Source organism: Mytilus edulis, chromosome 2, assembly GCF_963676685.1.
Source record: "Mytilus edulis chromosome 2, xbMytEdul2.2, whole genome shotgun sequence".
Lineage (NCBI taxonomy): Eukaryota > Metazoa > Mollusca > Bivalvia > Mytilida > Mytilidae > Mytilus > Mytilus edulis.
The window spans coordinates 56774397-56796197 of record NC_092345.1 but is presented as its reverse complement, the minus strand read 5'-3'; the positions used below and the strand labels follow the sequence as shown (position 1 = coordinate 56796197).

At 31.6% G+C, this 21801-nt stretch overlaps 1 protein-coding gene across 2 annotated transcripts in view; it reads right to left on the bottom strand.

Annotated features, from left to right (window-relative positions):
- Positions 1–21801, bottom strand: part of LOC139512481 (speckle-type POZ protein-like) — a 64705-nt gene that overhangs the window by 30972 nt on the left and 11932 nt on the right. Inside the window, exon 1 of one of the 2 annotated variants that reach the window (XM_071300112.1) lies at positions 8659–10483. The exons of the other annotated variant lie outside the window; for it this stretch is intronic. Coding sequence (XP_071156213.1) covers positions 8659–8714 — 56 coding nt within the window. The 5' untranslated portion in view covers positions 8715–10483. Of the gene's footprint in view, positions 1–8658; positions 10484–21801 lie in introns of those variants that run through there. 2 annotated transcript variants of the gene reach the window in all.

The following is a 21801-nucleotide window of genomic DNA, read 5'->3' as shown; positions in this document are numbered from 1 at the left end:
AATTTGAGAATTAAACAAGTAGACATTTTAGTAACAAAAATTATCAAAAAATATTAATTTTTAAATATTTAAGACCTAATATACTATGCTTTATGGTTATTTGTGTCATTGGATTGCTGTCTGATGGTCATAAGTCATAAAGAAAGAGAGATTTCTTAAACCAAAAAAGTCTTCCCTGTTAGTAAGTCAACACTACAGAAACTATCAGCTAATAAGGAAGAAATTAACATAATTTTAATAAAGTCATAAAGGAACATAAGCATGTTTGTTCTTATTGGTTACAAATCCATTAAACTTGATACTAAGGCATTATTGTACTTCTATTTCCTTGTCATAACTTCATGTTATAATTAATAAACCAATACAAAATATCTTGAGAGTACAGACTGATGATATCCATGTCAAGAGATTGAAAGTATGCAGTTTGCTCATTGTTGAAGGCAGTAGTGACCTCAGTATAGCTGTTTACCTTGACATCATTAGGTCTCTAGTGGATACTTGTCTCATTGGCAATCATACCACATCTTCTTATCTATTTTTGTATCCAAATTTAAGCTTTATTATCTTTATATACCAAACTACCCACACTATGTCTATCGCTCACTTACTTTATTAATTTCAAATAACAAAGAGTTGTAGGTGTAAAACCTCAATGTACATTGTGTATAATAAGATTTATAGATTAATAGTGAAATATTAAGGAGGTATAGCACACAAGTATATGAGAACAGGATATTTAAGGCCAATAAGCTAGTATTTCGGGTTTTTTTTTTATAACAGCTTTACACTTGAACACAAAATGACAATGATTTTTAAGCAACATTTACCACTGGCGGATCTAGAAATTTTCATAAGTGGGGGCCCACTGACTGCGCTAAGAGGGGGCCCGCTCCAGTCACGCTTCAGTGATTCCCTATATAAGCAACCAATTTTTTTCCCAAAAAGGGGCCCCCCCCTCTAAATCCACCTCTGTTTACAGATTCACATTTTAAAGAGATCATAAGCTTGAGATATCAAATCAATCCTACTTTAGCTGTTAATCTTTCAGGTTTACTTTCTTTTCAATGTTACTAGGTACTAATTGAGTTTACTGTAGATTTCCTACTAGACACGATCCTAGAGCTAACTTAATAAGTTAAGAGAGAATATAAAGAAAGGCATTAAGTTCAGGCTTTGCACCGAGTTATATTACACAATGGTCTAATTCAAATGTAATAAAACATTTATCTATAGTTCTTTTTTTATATAGTGGAGTTAAGAACAGAACTGGAAGTTTTTGTTTTCTTCTAGTACATTCGATTTTTCCTTTCACCTTTTAAGGTACAATCTTGAATATGTCTTTATGTCAACAAAAACAAACAGTACTTATTCAATTCTCTTAACTGGTAATTACTTTATGCAATGAAATTAATTTAAGGGAAACATTTTGGAGCTTGTGGACATGAATTGATATCCCTTTAAGCAATGTATCTCATGTAGTTATTTGTTTCTTATCAAAATAAATTTTTTTGGTAAAAGATGAACTACATAAAATTCTTTTGAATTATTATATAAAATCATTTAAAAACTTGCATGCATAAAATAATTATTAATTACACAATGTTATTTTCACTACTTTTGAGACAGAACTCCTAGAATTTTTCTAAAAAAAAAAAAAAAAAACTTTGGAAAGTAATTAAATTTATTAATAACATATAATTTGCACAAATTTTAGGTATATTTTTACACATGAAAACGAAGAACAATTGATCTTTTTATCTCAACACTAGTCTCTATGGTCTTCAAAGGCACAACATGAATAAATAATTTTTGGACTTAATTTAAATACTGTCAGGATTTGACTTTTGAATAAAGATCTAACAAATCGATTCAAAATTAAACACATATGCAGCTGAATGCACATTATGTCATTATTTTTATTTCCTTTAAGTGTTCAAGACAGCTTGCAAGTCCAATAAAGATAGTTTCTGGAACAAAATAGAACTTTATCTTTCCCCTCCAAGTAATAAAAGAAGATCAGTAATCAAAAGGCTTCAACATGTCCACATGAATCATGAGTACCAAGCAACTGTTATTATTTCATTATGTTCCAATAATTCAGGGGGAAAAAAGCGAAAATTTGAAGTACAAGGATGACAAATTCTTTCAAGGCATACTTGAGTTTGAGTGCAACATGAATCTTAGGGACAATAATATATAATTCTTAGGAAACATTACTATCTTAAAATCCTATGGTGCTATACACAAATACTTGGGAGAGCACCGTTTAATAAGCTTTAAGTTTAAAAAATTATCAAGAAACATTTTCTAAATATTTCAAGGGGCATAACTTTACATAACTAAATGTTGCACAAAATTTAAAGTTGCACTTGTACTGGTTTCCACCATTTGAAAATATGTGGGGAGACCTAAATAAGACTTCATTTGAAAATTTACTCAGATTCCGTTGATTTGCTTAAAGGAAATACATTTAATCCATATTATTATACAATGAAACCGGCCTTTTTTCAATATTTTTGTTTGCATAACTGGCAAGTTCTTAGTTATTGAATTTTCAGAATCTATATCAATTGTTATCTGTGCTAAAATCACAAATTAAAAAGGGTCAAGCGTATGTATAGAATGCCCTTGAAACTTCCTCTGATAAGATCAAACAAACATTATGGAGTGTGACAACTATTTTTAATATCCAGACAAGATACTCTTAGTACAAATTAATTAGATTAAAGGATGTACTTACTCAACTTATGTGAATCGGATGCTCAATATTTTTCATACATATATTTGAGATTATTCTCTAAAAGATAAAATTAATAAGCCTTAAAAGAGCACACACATTTATTTCTATAAACCGTATTTCACTATTAATCTGTATAAATTTTTTCTCTTGTTTAATTTCGTGACCAGTTTTTTATTTTTTTATTTTATATCATTTACATATATACTCTTACATCATAGTCTTAATTGCAAACAAAAAGTGAAACCCTGACATAGAGTCCATAACCCCAGCCGCCACAATAAGTAAGGACAATACAGGAGAAGGGTGTCACATCTGAAAGAAAAACACTTTTGCAAAAAATGAGGTGAACACAATGAACTCATAACTTCATAGATACCATTTCAATAAAAGATTGTCAACATATTTCCTCCAGAAGTGACCAATCGATAAAGTGCAATTACACATCTACTTGATTGTTAACTAGCTTGGTGTAAACACATAAATCTGATTTGGATTTCCTTAATGATCAATCTGTAGTACAGAAAACACAAGTCAGGTGCCCCTACCTGATTATAAACTCTGAGCACTCATTGTACCACTAAATCATCAATTACAAAGTAACGCACTAACAAGAACATGTTTGAGAAATCTTAGGGAGGATGCTGTTCTGCATTTCATTAAAGAACAAATCATTTAAGTATGGCAAAATCTATTGTTTTACAAAAAACCTAAAAGGAAGAAACCTATTTGTGCTTGATAAAATTCCTGTTCGCAACAGATACTGAGAGGAAGTAAAACTTATAAATACATGCCACCTAGATGTCAACGTCATTTAAAAACTTGCGAGGCATGCACTCATTTTTTGATTGAATAACTTTTGTTATACCATCAATGACGTTCAAGATTTCAATACTCCAGAGAAAAAGTACATAATATCAACATAATCATTTACGAACCACAACCGTAGGACATCAATTACAATTTTTAATTATTATGAAAGACTGCACTCGTGTACTAATTGAATTCATTGAGCTACTTAATAGGTGAAACTTGTTTGAACTATGCAGGTTACAGATTTGTCCTTGTTTAAACTTTTTAAAACAGGAAATTGTTTTACCCTGCAAACTTTAATTCTCTGTGTAAAATTATGCAACTTTAAACAGTTATCCATCTTAAAGGATGAATACTTGACAGTTTGACAAAGGCACATTGTCCCAGATGAACCTGCCATAATGGCATTAACAGGATGATTTCTTTTTTGTATGCATGAGATTTTAAAATTCTTGATAGCAAAGAAGTGCACCTAAGGTAGTAAAAACTGCATCAAAATTTCTGCACATGGTTAAAAAAAAATCAAGGACTCAAATTTGAAATGTTTGCCATGACAATGAGAAAGAAATGTTTTTTTTGTCTTTTTTTCCCATTCAACAATATATTGCATGCTGTTAACAATTTACTTCATGTTATCAAAATAAGTATCAAACTTGTTTTTTTTTTTGACAACTGACTTTTTTTTTAAAATAGCTCACAAAAATTGTTCTGTTAAATTACTTTTTCTGGTGTTTATAAATGCTATCCATTCATAAACATGCTATTTAACATGGACTACAAGATAGTGTATATTTTGGTTCAGTTCACCCCATTATAATCATTCATGTTTCACTGATTGTCAAAGTTTTCAAAGTATTTTACATTGTTAACATAATTGACCAGCATTTTTTTCAGAGAAAGCTTTTGCAGTCTCAAAATTCATTTCATGTGAGAAAAACATAAATTAAGTTGCAGTTTTAATCAGATATCAATATCAAGATTTTTTTGCTTGTGATATCCAGTACTTGAAACGTCACACAGGTTTGTTTTATGTTGCATATGATAATCAATGCACAAGAGGCAAAACATTTAAAAAAAAAATATCCATCATTTTTGATTTTTCAAGCAGCATAAATTTCTGTGCCTTATAAGGTTGCAAGTAATTCTTACTCTTGAAATACTGAGTAAATTATATTATAATATGTCTGAAATAAAATAGTTCAAACACTGAAAACATCAATCACTGCTTTTACGACAATTTCATGCTTTCAAAAATTTACTATCTGCATTTTAACTGCATGTGGCAACAATTAACATAAGTGACAAGGGGGAGATAAAAGGTGTCCATATAAAATAACCACAAACTTCCATAACAAAATGCCAACCACTTAATATTAACCATGTTAACCCTGGTGCACCAATTGCTCTTAGATAATGCACTCAGTCAGACCAGGCTTAAAAGTCAACATGGTTGTATAGATCAATGATCACAAATAAAACATCCTCCTCAGCAAATACTTGTTAGTTCTAACTTCCTTGACAGAATAGGGAAGCACAAAATAACAAACCAATAAAAAAATATTTCTCCAGGATTCATATAATAATGAACCAAGGCTTTATATACAGTAAATGGAATTGGTAAAAGGTTTACACAATTATCACTACAGTCAGAGGGCAAAATTGTATCACCAATATTCATTTAAAAATAAATTGCATTAAAAAAAGACTTGTTTCATATTATTTTTGAAGATTTGTACTAAAGTTCACAGTTAATCACAACTTCAAAAGTTTATCTTGCCATTCTTGGCATTTCTGAACAAATGCAGAGATAAAACAAGAGTGCACACGCTGAAATGTCTCGCCTTCTTTACTAATCATTGATATTATGTTGATAGCCCTAAGTATAAAGCTTTATTACAACTGTCTCATAAACTTAACATTAACCAATATAACTAAACAAAGACCAATGAACCATGAAAATGAGGTCAAGGTCAGATGAACCATGCCAGGCAGACATGTACAGCTAACAATGCTTCTATACAATATATATAGTTGACCTATTACTTATAGTTTAAGAAAAATAGACCAAAACACAAAAAATTAACACTGTGCAATGAACCGTGAAAATGAGGTCATGGTCAAAAGAAACCTGCGCTACTGACATAAAGATCATAAAATATTTCCATACACCAAATATAGTTGACCTATGGCATATAGTATTAGATAAATAGACCAAAACTCAAAAACTTAACTTTGACCACTGAACCATGAAAATGAGGTCAAGGTCACATGACATCTGCCCGCTAGACATGTACACCTTACAATCATTCCATACAACAAATATAGCAGACCTATTGCATATAGTATGAAAAAAACAGACCAAAACACAAAAATTTAACTATAACCACTGAACCATGAAAATGAGGTCAAGGTCACATGACATCTGCCCGCTAGACATGTACACCTTACAATCATTCCATACAACAAATACAGTAGACCTATTGCATATAGTATGAAAAAAACAGACCAAAACACAAAAATTTAACTATAACCACTGAACCATGAAAATGAGGTCAAGGTCAGATGACACCTGCCAGTTGGACATGTACACCTTACAGTCCTTCCATACACCGAATATACAAGCCCTATTGCTTATAGTATCTGAGATACGGACTTGACCACCAAAACTTAACCTTGTTCACTGATCCATGAAATGAGTTCGAGGTCAAGTGAAAACTGTCTGACAGACATGAGGACCTTGCAAGGTACGCACATATCAAATATAGTTATCCTATTACTTATAATAAGAGAGAATTCAACATTACAAAAAATCTGAACTTTTTTTTCAAGTGGTCACTGAACCATGAAAATGAGGTCAAGGACATTGGACATGTGACTGACGGAAACTTCGTAACATGAGGCATCTATATACAAAGTATGAAGCATCCAGGTCTTCCACCTTCTAAAATATAAAGCTTTTAAGAAGTTAGCTAACACCGCCGCCGCCGCCGCCGCCGCCGCCGCCGCCGCCGGATCACTATCCCTATGTCGAGCTTTCTGCAACAAAAGTTGCAGGCTCGACAAAAATGCAAAAGACTGCTCAATACTGCCATTTTAAGAAACAAATAAAACCAAAAAAATATTAGAAACAACATACCCGTAGCCAGGGGGGTTCGGACGAACCCCCCCTTGAAAACAAATAAAGTCAACATTCTGTTCAAATTGTGACTGTTAAAGTCGAGTTTTTGAGGCCAAATAACCCCCTTTGGAAATTCCTGGCTACAGGCCTGAACAAGGTTAACTACGTACAAATTGTATCCGTTTTTTTTGGTTCAAGATGCAAAATTTACAAAACAGAACATTTTTGAAAATTGTCTCCAACAGCAATTTGCTTTTCTGAATAACATCTCAATATGATTGAAATAAGTAAAATTGTACAAATTACCTTTTCAGCATAATATGTAAACTCTTTAATATTGAAATGGCTGCAGTTTTTTTATAACAACTTTATGATTTTGATACTGTGTCTGAAAGTATGATTGACATATACCTTTTTTGAGAAAGAGTTCTTAAAATCTTTTTTCAGCAGGGGCCATATAATATGGCAAGAAGGTTCGTACTACACTATACTATAACATTATTATCATCAGGAACTCTTTTTTTTACATGTAAAAACTTTGATATCATGCAACTTACAAACGTGTCATATAAGAATCTCAAAATGACTTTTAATATATATATAGTTGGAATTAACATTCAAATAACATTTAACAAGTTTACATTCACACCTTACTGTGATTTAAAGTAAGGCAAAAATACCAACGGACAAGCGAACTCACAAGTCGAAAATAAACTGAAAATGACATAGTTAAAACCAAAAGAAAGACAAAGAGAAAAACATCATAAACACAACACAGGCAACTAAAGACAGGACAACACAAAACCTACCAAACAACCAGGGGTGATCTCAGGTGTTCAGGAAGAATAAGCAAATGTTGCTCCACATGTGGAACCTGAGTAATGTTACTTATGTAAAACAAATCTGGTGTAGAGACTTTATTCTAATTTGAACATGTATCACTGGTGATTAAAATACCCTATTTATATAGGACAAATTTTGGATAATTGTTTTGCTGAGTATATTATACAAAATTTTTTTTCACTGTAAACATTTTGTAATTTTTTAAGTACACAAATCAAAAAGAGATTGTATATAAAAATAAGTAGATGTGTTTGACCAAATTATCCACCACAGATGGTAAGCAACTACATTTGATTTTATGTGAACACCACTTTTAAGCACCACTTTTGGGCTACTTTATGGCGGCCAGTTTTTATTTGTGGAACAAGAGAAAGTTCCTGGAGAAAACCACTGACCTTCCATAGGAAACTGTCAATCCTAGTCAAGAAAGATTGGAGTCGAGTGCACCTGCACGAGCAGGGTTCAAACTCACAACCTCAGTGTTGACTTACAGGCTAGTGATTACAGAAGTAACAAATTTGACCACTCTGCCATTGGGGCCACCATAAGTAACTACAATGTTCTTATTGCAGCTTTTAACAATAATCATGTCTGAAACATAGTCAGCTATTAAAGATCCTGACATGACAAAAGGTGACACAATAAACAAGAAAATATGTTTACTGTACATGTATAACCAACTTTTTTTAATTTATCTGTATCATGATAAATTAAGTATATATATATTATACATTGTACTATAAAATGTGATAATATAATTTAACTTCTTGTGGATTTTTATGAAATGTTTGCAGATAATTGCACCTAAAATTACAAGATCAATTCTTAATCAATTCTAATAAATTTTAAAAATAGAAATACAAAATATAAGTGCTAACTTGTTTCTTTCTTTTTTCAATTTTTTTTTTTTTTTTTCATTTTTAAAAGAAAATTAACGCATTTTAAATTTTGAGACCTTTTTTATTAGTTCTTTCTTGAAAAACATTGAATTTCAAGTGCAATATTTTCTACTGTACTGTTAAGATTTTAGTTTAATACTAATAAAATCTAAAGCCACATTGATCTAATGTTCATTCAATATCATTTTTGTTTTATTCTATTCTGTAGAATGTATTTTGTAATGTTCACTGTAATAATTGTACAATACCTTGATAAATCTGACTTTACATCTGAACTACTGATAACTGGTCCATTTCCATCCATATCCAAACTTTTTGTATTATTAACATTAGATATATAAAATGTTCATGAAGTTATCCAACAGTTTTGTTTTCAATTATCAAACCTTCCTTTCTCACTGAATTATTTTTACATAATAAATGTTATCTTATTTGTCTCCAAAAGGAAATAATAAACAATAATCCATGCCCTTTAAAATTTGCAATCTCACAAACTGTAAGTGTTAACTTGTGAAAGTCTTAATTTGTTATTTTCCTTTTAGTTGCAGTACATTGTATTGTATTCTACACAAACTTATCACCTTAAAACTGAATTTGGTCAAATTTTCACTTGTAATTCAATTTTCAATCAAATCAGCACTTTTGCTTCTATCAAATATCCAAATTAATGTTTTATTTACACGAAATGCAATCGTTTTTCAATTTCTCCACAACCAAATCAATAAAAACCTCTATGAACTACAAATTAATTTAGTACATATCTATAATAAAGAATGAATGTAATTTAAAATTTTCCGGATTAGTGGTCGCTGAGTCTGCTCAAAACACCTCCATCCAATGAGTTCTTACAAGCAATTGTCAACACATATTTCTTTTATAGTCTAGTGATTACATTTTTTTACTCAATTTTGCAAAATTTGCTGCACTCAACCAAAAGGGTGAAGTTATATAAACTCGATAATCCTGAGGCCCAGGAGAGGATATTGAAAAATCTTAGAGGCCAACCACTGGGATGTTAACTCCTGATGACATAAAAAAACTATATTCAATGAGTGTTATTCCTTCAGTATTATCCCACAGGATACCATTAACAGGGTTTTGTAGTCGGATTTGCTTTAAACACTCAAGAAAATCGGAAACGTAGCTCCTTGTGTTTTAATACCACTTCAATCAACGTTATCGGTTACACAGAAAAACAACAAAGACTTAAAATCAAACAGAATATATTGAATATTTTTTGCTCCAGGATAAAATCCCTGTTCCTGCACTTAATCAGTCATTTGGTTCTTCTAGTGCAGTTGTGTTCATGTAAATTACTGTCGATATAATCCACTATTGCCTATAATGAAGTACAAGACACTGACTTCGGAATATCTTTATATCTTTCTATAGACACAATTCCATTTTTTCTTTTGTATAATTAATCAATTGAATAATTCCTCAAATAAAAGATTTTTTCCTTTGTTGTAGTTAATATAATCTCAGATATCTCTAAGATTTATACAATTAATAATTCCTCCTTACTTAAAGAATAAAATTCACTGTTTCATTCACGTTTTTTTTTTTGGCTGTCATAAACAAAAGTCAAACATTCCAGTGCAGGTTGCGTAATGATTATAAATTCAGTAAAAGAACATGTAAATCAACAATTAATCACATTGACAATCACTTCCGATTACTTTAAATAATTTGACAACCTTTTCTCTTTCTATTATATAAACATATGGTATCGGTATAATTTTAAATTAAAAAATCATAAAATTTATCCTTTCCTGAACTAATCATTCAAGTCAATTCACACTATATTTCATCAGTTAACCGATGAAATGTTGAAGGAAGGTTGATATTATTTTTCTTTATAAATATATGCACTGTTGTATAAACGTATCGCATGTCAACAAAATCATATACACCTTTTCAAGTGCTAACCTCAAGACATTCATGTAAGCATTTCCTGATTAATAAAATTGTTGACTTTTAATGGGTAGTGACATACCAGGTGAGTGAATGGACAAGGACTGCCTTTTTAATTAGTGATTATTTACTTAGCCGTTAGGTCAAGACTACTATAAATGTTCATATAAACCTAGGTTTGATTGGTTTACATAAACCACCTACATGGAGAACCTCACACCATCCTTACTTTTAAGTGCACTGACATTGGATTTAGACAAGAGGCTCAAGATGGGAATTTTTTTTTTAACATTTGACATTTATTTAAAAATGTTCTAATAAAAATTCATAGACTAATATTTATTTAATTAATGTAGATACATTTTATTACATATAAATGATGAAATGTGTATAAAACATGCTTAGTATAGCTAAGTTTGATGATATCTAAATAATGTCTCATTAAATTTCTCAGCCTGAACTATAACAACAGTTAGTCCTAAATATTTTAAACTTCATGAACAGTGACCTTGCTAATTTTCATTTAGTGACCTGGTGTCCCCATTTTTTATTGGGTGGTCCAGTTAATGAATGTCCTGAAGTCATGTATGTAATACACTTATATACTTAAAGGAATACTATGAAACTGTTAATGAACATTTTAATTTTTACATAACATTAAACAACATTTGAGTGTATTTTAACACACAGTGTACTCTTATTCAAAATCTGCGAAGGGATTTGAGACCAGGTTTACATTTACACGAGACTGTGAACAGTTACGGAAGTAAAAGTCAGGATCTAATTTACACAGAACATAATCCTCTGTTGGAATCAAATCAAGATTATACTTTCTAACGATTTTTGGTCTTATGTTATTGCTCCCCTGGTTTTTTGATACCACCTTTGAATTTAGATCAAGATACCCTATGTGTTAACCAAATGACGAAAACATTAAAATCGAGAAAAGAATTTTGTTAACAGAAAAATCTACGCTTCCTTGTAACTCTAGCCTGTGCAATAGCAAGTTATGAAAATAATTCTTCAATCAAATAGAGATACAATAAAATTTCTAGATCTGACAGAGGAATCAACCAACCTCTTTAATATACAATACACAGTCAGAAGTCCAAACCTCTAAACTTTGTCAAGTATAAAGAATGAGACATAATGCTGGATAAACTTGACAATCTGAATCAGTCAAAAGAGTTTGAAGAAGAAGTGGATCAAATCAAATAATAAATAAGTTGGTCCAGAGAGACACATTTATATAAGAAACCACTCAAAGATAATTTAACAAGGGTACTGGGTATATAGATTACTCACCAACATTTTTGGAAAATGGAATATGGAAAATAAGCTGATGATGATATATATTCTATAATTATATAAATTATAATTGAATTGAAACTGCTTTAATTTAAAAAAAAGAAGAAGAAATTCTTGGTATGAGAAAAGTTTTATCTTGTCCTGAGTACTAAAATGGAAGTTACTACAATGAAAGTTACACATAAAACATTTCAAAATGAGCATACAAGAAAATGATCATCACAGGAATTAATCTAAGCAACTGTTCGGCCCATATTTTCCTGTTACAAGCTCTAGAAACCATGTTACTGAAAGATTCCAAAATACAATTCATGAGATATGCCCCTGAATAAACATAAAAATTGCTGATTTTTTTTTCCTTTCTGTTTTCCTACTTTAGTTTGCGGCAACCAAATGTTAATAAACTTATAAATAAAGCTAATCAATTTCCTACAACTGGAAAATTCAAGGATTTTTTTTTTTTCCTTTTTTTAACATAAATTTGGATACAGAGTACTATGTATTAGTGTATTACTTCTCCTTGTAAGGACATTCAACTTTTAATACAAAAATCTAATATAAATCTGACATTTGATTCTATATTGTATTTGGGAAACTTGTAAAAGTGATAAAGAAAATAACAATATGTTATGTACATGTATGTAAAATGTAGGGCTTATTTTATATGCAAAAATTTGTTTTTTTTAACATCTTTGTAGGAAACATTTATAATATTAACAAGAAAAACAAAAATAGAAATGACATATAATACACTCTATGAGTAGGTCTGCAAAACTTGTAAATAAATATAAAGAGAATACCAATATGTACAAATTTTTCCAACTTTTATTTAAGAATTGAATGCTTCTTTTTGTAACTTCATTGGGGTGTAAAAGCGTTGACCGAAGTACATTTTGTATGAAGCGCGGAAGCGCTTCATACTCAAAATGTGCACACGGTCAACGCTTTTACAACCCTATGAAGTTACAAAAAGAAGCATTCAATACTTATAATTACATTTTTTAGCTATGATCATGAAAAGTCGAATTTTATTATTGTTTTATTTAATTCACCTGTGCACTTTATTGTGGGACCACGTGTTATCATGAATGAAAAGTTTTATTGAGCAATGCAATTGCTTACGGAATAACACGAGATGTGCAGTTGGCCAATCAGAATAAAGTATCATAATGAAACATACTTCTAATGTAATTATATACATATAGGTCATTTGTACTTGTATACATATTTAATTAGTTTTATCAAATGTGCTTCATCCCTGTCACATTTCTAAATGTTACAAGTTCTTTAAATCATTATTTTCCAAAGCCATTTTATCGCCAATGGCACAAAACACTGAGAATGTACTTTGAAACAACACCCTCACTCATGATTTCATATGACTAAGCAAGCAAAATTGAAAGTGGGTGACAAGAAAAAAAGAAACCACAGACTAAATAATGATTTTAATAGTGTCTATCTAAATTATTTATAGATTTGTACATTTATGCGTTAAAAGTAGTTAGATTTTCAGCTCATATTGAAGTAATCTGGACTAGGAAATTTGAATAAATTTATAAATGCCTTAGAGACTTCAAGCAAAAAGAAGCCTACAAAATAGAATAGGAATAAGCATAAATTGGAGAGTTTTTCAGGGCAATATTTATGTAAGTCCCCTTCCGGTTAGGCCAAAAATAAAATATTGTTTGTTTCCCCTCACACGACCGACCCGGTAAAATCACCGCGACCCGAAAAATTTTATTGGCCATTCTTGTCCACTATTTTTTTTTTTGCTATGTTGGTTATTGGTGATATCTTTCCGATGCTGTAGTCAACGATCGTTGGGTTTTGGTGATACCTTTCCGATGCTGTAGTCAACGAGCATTTTAAATCAAGGTATTTTTGCATTGAAGCGTCTACATGATTCGGAATCAAGGAAAACAAACAAAATGCTTTCCACACGATTTGTTTGTGTGCAAGGGTGATCTTTTTTTTAAAAATAAAAAAAAACTGAAGCATCTTTTAACCCGCTGAGTGCATCTTGATTTGCTTTGTGTCTAACCTCTGTTCCTGTTTAAAGGATAAAATCTTAAAGACTTGGAGTAACAAGAGTGCACACGCTGAAATGTCTCGCCTTCTATACTAATCATTGATATTATGTTGATAGTCCTAAGTATAAAGCTAAGCTTTATAACAACTGTCACATAAACTTAACATTGACCAAGATAACTAAACATAGACCAATGAACCTTGAAAATGAGGTCAAGGTCAGATGAACCATGCCAGACAGACATGTACAGCTAACAATGCTTCTATACAACATATATAGTTGACCGATTACTTATAGTTTAAGAAAAATAGACCAAAACACAAAACTTAACACTGTGCAATGAACCGTGAAAATGAGGTCACAGTCAAATAAAACCTGTGCGACTGACATAAAGATCATAAAATATTTCCTGACACCAAATATAGTTGACCTATGGCATATAGTATTAGATAAAAAGACCAAAACTCAAAAACTTAACTTTGACCACTGAACCATGAAAATGAGGTCAAGGTCACATGACATCTGCATGCTAGACATGTACACCTTACAATTGTTCTATACAACAAATATAGTAGACCTATTGCATATAGTATGAGAAAAACAGACCAAAACACAAAAATTTAATTTTGACCACTGAACCATGAAAATGAGGTCAAGGTCACATGGCATCTGCCCGCTAGACATGTACACCTTACAATCGTTCCATACAACAAATATAGTAGACCTATTGCATATAGTATGAGAAAAACAGACCAAAACGCAAAAATTTAACTATAACCACTGAACCATGAAAATGAGTTCAAGGTCAGATGACACCTGCCAGTTGGACATGTACACCTTACAGTCCTTCCATACACTGAATATACTAGCCCTATTGCTTATAGTATCTGAGATATGGACTTGACCACCAAAACTTAACCTTGTTCACTGATCCATGAAATGAGGTCGAGGTCAAGTGAAAACTGTCTGACAGACATGAGGACCTTGCAAGGTACGCACATATCAAATATAGTTATCCTTTTACTTATAATAAGAGAGAATTCAACATTACAAAAAATTTGAACTTTTTTTTCAAGTGGTCACTGAACCATGAAAATGAGGTTAAGGACATTGGACATGTGACTGACTGAAACTTCGTAACATGAGGCATCTATATACAAAGTATGAAGCATCCAGGTCTTCCACCTTCTAAAATATAAAGCTTTTAAGAAGTTAGCTAACGCCTCCGCCGTAGCCGCCGCCGGATCACTATCCCTATGTCGAGCTTTCTGCAACAAAAGTTGCAGGCTCGACAAAAATGGTCTGACTCATGCTTTAAAATCTATCTACTTTGTCTTTGAACAGGTTGGGCACAAGTCGGGAAGTGTGGGATACATACGTATTCCCTGCTTTCAGGGAACGTCCCTGTTTTCTGGTGTGAAAAAAAAACCAGTTTAAATGGGATTTCATTTATGGCATGAAAATTACAAAAGGACACGTTTTAACGTTATAACTGCATCAGTAGAATTCGTAAATACTTATAAGTATTTTAGGAAATACAAAACATGAATATAAAGTGAAGCCTTGTTTCTTCTAGAACTCGAAAAAACATACAAATCTTTGTTTAGGAATCAATTGACCAAACTGCATGATCCAGGTGTAACTGGACATAACTGAATTATGTTCACTTCTATTGAAAATTTTTATTCATTGAATTTTAATTCCCAAGTGATTAACATACATGTATCTTTTTGTCATCTCATAATTGATGATCAAGGTATGAATTGGTGAACAAAGGAATTGTTTTGTTGTGAGTTATGCATCAAATTAGACTTGAAATAAGCTTAATTTTTTAACTAAAAAAACACTTGCTATCATTAAGAATTGTTATCACAAGTAGAATGTGTGCTTAGGAAAAAAAAGAAGGTTCCTGTATACTGTTTTTTTTAACACCAGAAAACTGTGGTGTACACTGAATGAGAATACAGGGAATACCCCACTTTTCTTGACTTGAGCCTTATCTGTTGAATTTTGTACAAATTCAATATAGAAAACCATATCAAGGAATAAAATAAAATAATTTGCCTACCTATCTACCCATACCCTAACAACCTCAGTCGGGAGAGGGGAAACAAAGATATTTTTAATGTTGGCCTTAGAAAGGAATTGTACTATAACAAAATGCTAACTTGACCTATAATTTGTCATGTGTAAACAATCTAAAACATATCAAGTCAATATTTTCAAGCATGACAAAAAAGTTTGGCTTATTTACTGAGGTTATAACACATAAGATGAGGTGAATCGAAGTTCATTTCCCTCATAATAATTAATCAATAATCAATTTTCTAAGTCCAAGGACCATAACTCTGCACAAAATCATCAGACCAAAACAAAATTCAACTTCAAACTTCAGACAGACAGACAGACAGACATCAGCTGTTTGTTTCACCCTTTATATGAGGCAGGACAGACACATTGACAAAACATATGAGTTCAACATCACATTCAACTGTCATACAGCGTTTATATGACAACTTTACCCAAGGAAAAACAAAACACCTTCAGATTTATCCTGATGGGGTGCCATCTTCCTAAAAATTTAACAGAAGAAAGGGGGTCTCATCCTGAATCACAGAGAATATAAATGCCAAATCCCAAATCCCTGTGAAAATAATATGTCCATTCCAACATCATGATACAATTGAATCCTGAATTCCTGAACATTTGACTGGCTATTCCCCAATGTCCATGAAGGAAATAAAATGATAAATTCTGACTTCCATAAAAAGGTCCTTCTGCTCCTCATTACTGGCCAATATTTACCTGATACATTGCTTATTTACTGAGGTTATAACACATAAGATGAGGTGAATTGAAGTTCATTTCCCTCATAATAATTAATCAATAAGATTGATCAGAAGTGTAAATATCTAATTTTCTGATGTTAAACAATGATGTTATGAAGGTGTACCACACTGGCTCAGGTAAACATCCTTGTAAAGGAGATTTTATGATAATTTAACATTACAATGTTTACTTTGTACTGAGGAAAATAAAGCTTGTTTTATCTTCAGATGAATTCTTTTTATGATTACACAGTTACATATTTAAACTAATTATAGAAAACGTTTTTTACCCTAAAGAACAATATAATAAAGTTTAAAAAGGTGACCTAATGCAAGCACATGTACAAGTATATCCTAATTTGGTACATTTAATTCCATCATAATGTGCATTAAATTATCTTTCAATCCATGTGTCATATAAAAACACAAGATTGATTTGTGTTCTGACTACTATGTATAATAAAAGGATGAAAAGTACATGTTAGGACTATGACCGTATGAATATATGCAAAGACATAGCACTCAGCAACAAAAAATAAAACATCTAGAGGTAAACAAACAGCACTATTCACTCCATTATATTGTGCTTATTAACAATAAGTATTTAAAACTTATTCAATGCAGCAACTAACATCTCAACCTTTCATTGTTGCAACTTTGAAGGGTCTAATTTCCAAGTAATCCTACAACTTTTCTCATATTGCAAAGTTTTACATCAATTCATAATAGTGTTAAAAAAAATCTTAACATTCACTGTTAATCTAGAAATGGATGTAGCAGATTTCATTTTGCAATATTTTTTGAGAAAAAAAAAATCAAAGCGTCATTATTTCAACACTTGAAACATTGGAATAGGTGCACTTAGTGCTTTATTAGGCCTAATGAGTGAATTATAACAAGCTAATGAGACGTCTTTTTGTTAAAATAAGTGATAGGCATAGACATGTGCTAAATTAAAACAACAAGGACAAATATAACTAATAATTGTTAAGATTTCAAGGTCAAAGGGCAATAAAAAAAATAACTCCTTAAGTTGCTGACAATGAATTTGGTTTAAATAACTTGACACAAAAATTATGTCCTGAGTGCGTGTGTCTTGAGCTTCTGATATTTTTATGTGGCATCTTTGTACCACTATCTGTTCACTTGGCAAAATGAAAGGAAAAAGATCCTGAGTGATAACAGTACAAAGGTTTCAATATTGATGTCTCTTAGCTGAGGGGCAGGGCAAACATATCTACATGAAAATAAGATGCAAAATAAGATGTTGCATGAATATTGGGGAATATTGACCAAGTAGAATTTTATATTGCACGAACTTGCGAGTGCAATGTATGTTCTACTTAAGGGACAAAATTCACCAATATTCATGCAATAACCCTTTTATTGTATAGCAATATAATATTTAAAAGTAAAAATTGGTTTAAACTAATATTTTGTCGTTGATGACGTCATGAAGTTTGAAGATTTATTGCACTGGTGCAATATTGGAATTTATTGCACGCTAACTTTTGGTTACTTTCTGTGGGAAATATTATATTGCTATGCAAGAAAACTGCATAGTGAATACCCAATACCCGTTAATATCACTGACTTTCAAATGATGGTTCCCCTTAAACTAACCTAGTTAAAAACCTATATGCCAAAGTTTCCAAGTCAATAAGACACTAACTGAGTGGTTCAGTTCAAATAATATCCATTAAATATGATGTCAGTGCTCATACATGTGCATACCAATTATCATTGACTACCAATAATATGTCCTCTTAAATTGAACTAATCACAAACTGTAACATCTGTATATATATTTGACATATTAACATGAGACTGTCAAATATTGAGGGCATGTCATAATTAAGATAAACCACTAATTAGATGGTTCTGTCATGGACTTTCTCTATATTTGCGGGTCCCAAATCTATTTTTATAATTTGATCAAAATCTCTGTTTTCTCCTAGAAAATGGTGCTTAGAAGTGTGTCTCATTGGGGTCTAAGCGTGACACGTGATTACTGATTTTTGTAAGCTTGACATGTGAAAGTCAAATTCGTATTTGATCAGAGTTTCGAGGTTATAAAATAAAAGCATTGTGTATGTATACATAACAATTCAGTGATATGGTTTGCCTTAAATTACTGGAGAATAAAGGCTTTTTCCCCTGGAGAAGAATTCCAATTTGAAAAAAAATGGCTTAAAATTATTCCCAAAAAGTGCAGTCTCAGTAGTAATTGTGGATGAATTCAAACTGAAAAACACTCTTTTAAACATTTTTCATGCCAAAAATTACTATATGTGCAGATTTGAGGGTCTATTTATGTATCATAAGGGGTCTTATTTTAAATGAGGGTTTACCTCTTGAAAGGGGGTCTGCATATTGAATTCCAGTCAAATTCATGGTATATTATAAATTTTCCAATTTGATAACAAGAGTGCACACGCTGAAATGTCTCGCCTTCTATACTAATCATTGATATTATGTTGATAGTCCTAAGTATAATACAACTGTCACATAAACTTAACATTAACCAAGATAACTAAACAAAGACCAAGGAACCTTGAAAATGAGGTCAAGGTCAGATGAACCATGCCAGGCAGACATGTACAGCTAACAATGCTTCTATACAACATATATAGTTGACTTATTACTTATAGTTTAAGAAAAATAGACCAAAACACAAAAACTTAACACTGTGCAATGAACCGTGAAAATGAGGTCACGGTCAAATAAAACTTGCGCGACTGACATAAAGATCATAAAATATTTCCATACACCAAATATAGATGACCTATGGCATATAGTATTAGATAAAAAGACCAAAACTCAAAAACTTAACTTTGACCACTGAACCATGAAAATGAGGTCAAGGTCACATGACATCTGCCCGCAAGATAGGTACACCTTACAATCATTCCATACAACAAATATAGTAGACCTATTGCATATAGTATGAGAAAAACAGACCAAAACACAAAAATTTAACTATAACCACTGAACCATAAAAATGAGGTCAAGGTCAGATGACACCTGCCAGTTGGACATGTACACCTTACAGTCCTTCCATACACCAAATATACTAGCCCTATTGCTTGTAGTATCTGAGATATGGACTTGACCACCAAAACTTAACCTTGTTCACTGATCCATGAAATGAGGTCGAGGTCAAGTGAAAACTGTCTGACAGACATGAGGACCTTTCAAGGTACGCACATATTAAATATAGTTATCCTATTACTTATAATAAGAGAGAATTCAACATTACAAAAAATCTGAACTTTTTTTTCAAGTGGTCACTGAACCATGAAAATGAGGTCAAGGACATTGGACATGTGACTGACGGAAACTTCGTAACATGAGGCATCTATATACAAAGTATGAAGCATCCAGGTCTTCCACCTTCTAAAATATAAAGCTTTTAAGAAGTTAGCTAACACCGCTGCCGCCGCCGTAGCCGCCGCCGCATCACTATCCCTATGTCGAGCTTTCTGCAACAAAAGTTGCAGGCTCGACAAAAATGACGCATATTTTCCCAATAAAAAAGGGTAGAGGTATATAGTTTTGAAAAAAGCCAACAATATCACTGCAATTTTGGTTGAGGCAAACACAAGTAAGAGAAAGGAAACAAATTTCAGGACAAAATGATATGGAAATACAGACAGACAAGGGTAAAACTTAATCCCCCCTCGGCTAACGGCGGGGCATGAACAAAAAAATCCACGGGAAATTCAAAACAGAAAGTCCCTTAATAAATTGCAAAATCAAAAGTTCATATACATCAAACGAATTCTATCTAAACCTCTCATTTGTATAAAAAAAAAATATAGGAGTTTCTACATTATGAACTGAGCACTCAATCCTCCCATTCAATGCTCATTATCATGCATTAACAAGATTGATTACCGGGGACTTAACCTTGACACAGAAACAATCTCCAAAACATTACCTTGAACAAGAGAATTTGAATTATATCATAACATATTAAAAGTACAGAAAATATCTGTTGGGATGTTCCTATGAAAAGTCACCTTTTATATGCACTGTCTGTATTCCAATGATTTTACAGAACTTTGACCTTTAAGAAAGTACAACTCGCTGCAAATGGCATCAATAAAGAAGAAAATCTATAAAACATGTTACATATTCTGGAAATGTACTTGTCCCCATAAATGTCATCTTCTACTTAGTAGAGTTATGGCAATGTAATAATTAATGGGTTGGTGGACTTTTTGATAGATCAGACATTACTGTGCATTAAACATTTGTAATTATGAACTGAGGCTTAAGAGGAAAACAGTTTGGTTCAAACTGTTGTAAGCAGATAAATGTATGATGTACTTTAAAAAAAAAAAACTGTTTAGTGTCAAGATTTAAAATTTCAGGTGGTCAAATCATAAGTCCATGAAAATCTCTGTAAAGTTGACAGAAGTCTATATCAAGGGCGGAATCCAGAGCAGAATTATTTGTTATGTTTTTATTACTGATAGGTCTTGCCTCTATGGAAAATTGTTAAAATACTCAAATAGTATTTCATACTTATATAAACTAAGTTGGGAATAAGATCTTTCCAACACAAAAAATATTATCTTTTATTAACATGATAATGAACAAGTACACATCTTGTGAAATGTTTTTAAAATTTCTTACATTAATTAAGACTGAGAATTTATCATAATTTTCTCAGAAACATAATTGTTCAAAATAACACATTATATATCTAGGTATATTTTAGAAAATTCAACTAAATCAGAACTATATCAAATCTTTCATAATGATTTGTCCAGAAAGCTAACTATCATTTTTATAAACAGACCATTTCAAGGGAGATAATCAAACTAGTAATTAATAAAAATTAACCAGTTTATTCAGTATTTTGTGGATTAATGATTTGTGAAATAGTTTGTGTAATAGGGAGACCCCAAGTGAGCAATACCATTTCATGCTTACTCTTTTTCTCTAATTTCTTTCATATTTCAACTCTCCCCCTCTTTTCTGTTTCATTCTCTCTCACATTCATCTGTCTCTTCTGTTAATATCACTCTCTTTACTCTTTTTTGCGGTTTGATTTTTGTGTTCATTGATTTACAAATTACATCAAAATGAAGGAGGCATAGTTAAAAAAATCAGACTTATCAGCACATTATTATATACACTGGTAACTACAGGATTCTTACAACACATCTAAATATGTGTCTTATATACTTATTCAATTTGGACTCATTATTCATCTGCCTGTTGAATCGTACATAGTATGAATCATCCAAAAAGAATAATCTTCAAAGGGAGTTGCCAATAAGATTGAACAAAGTTTGACATGA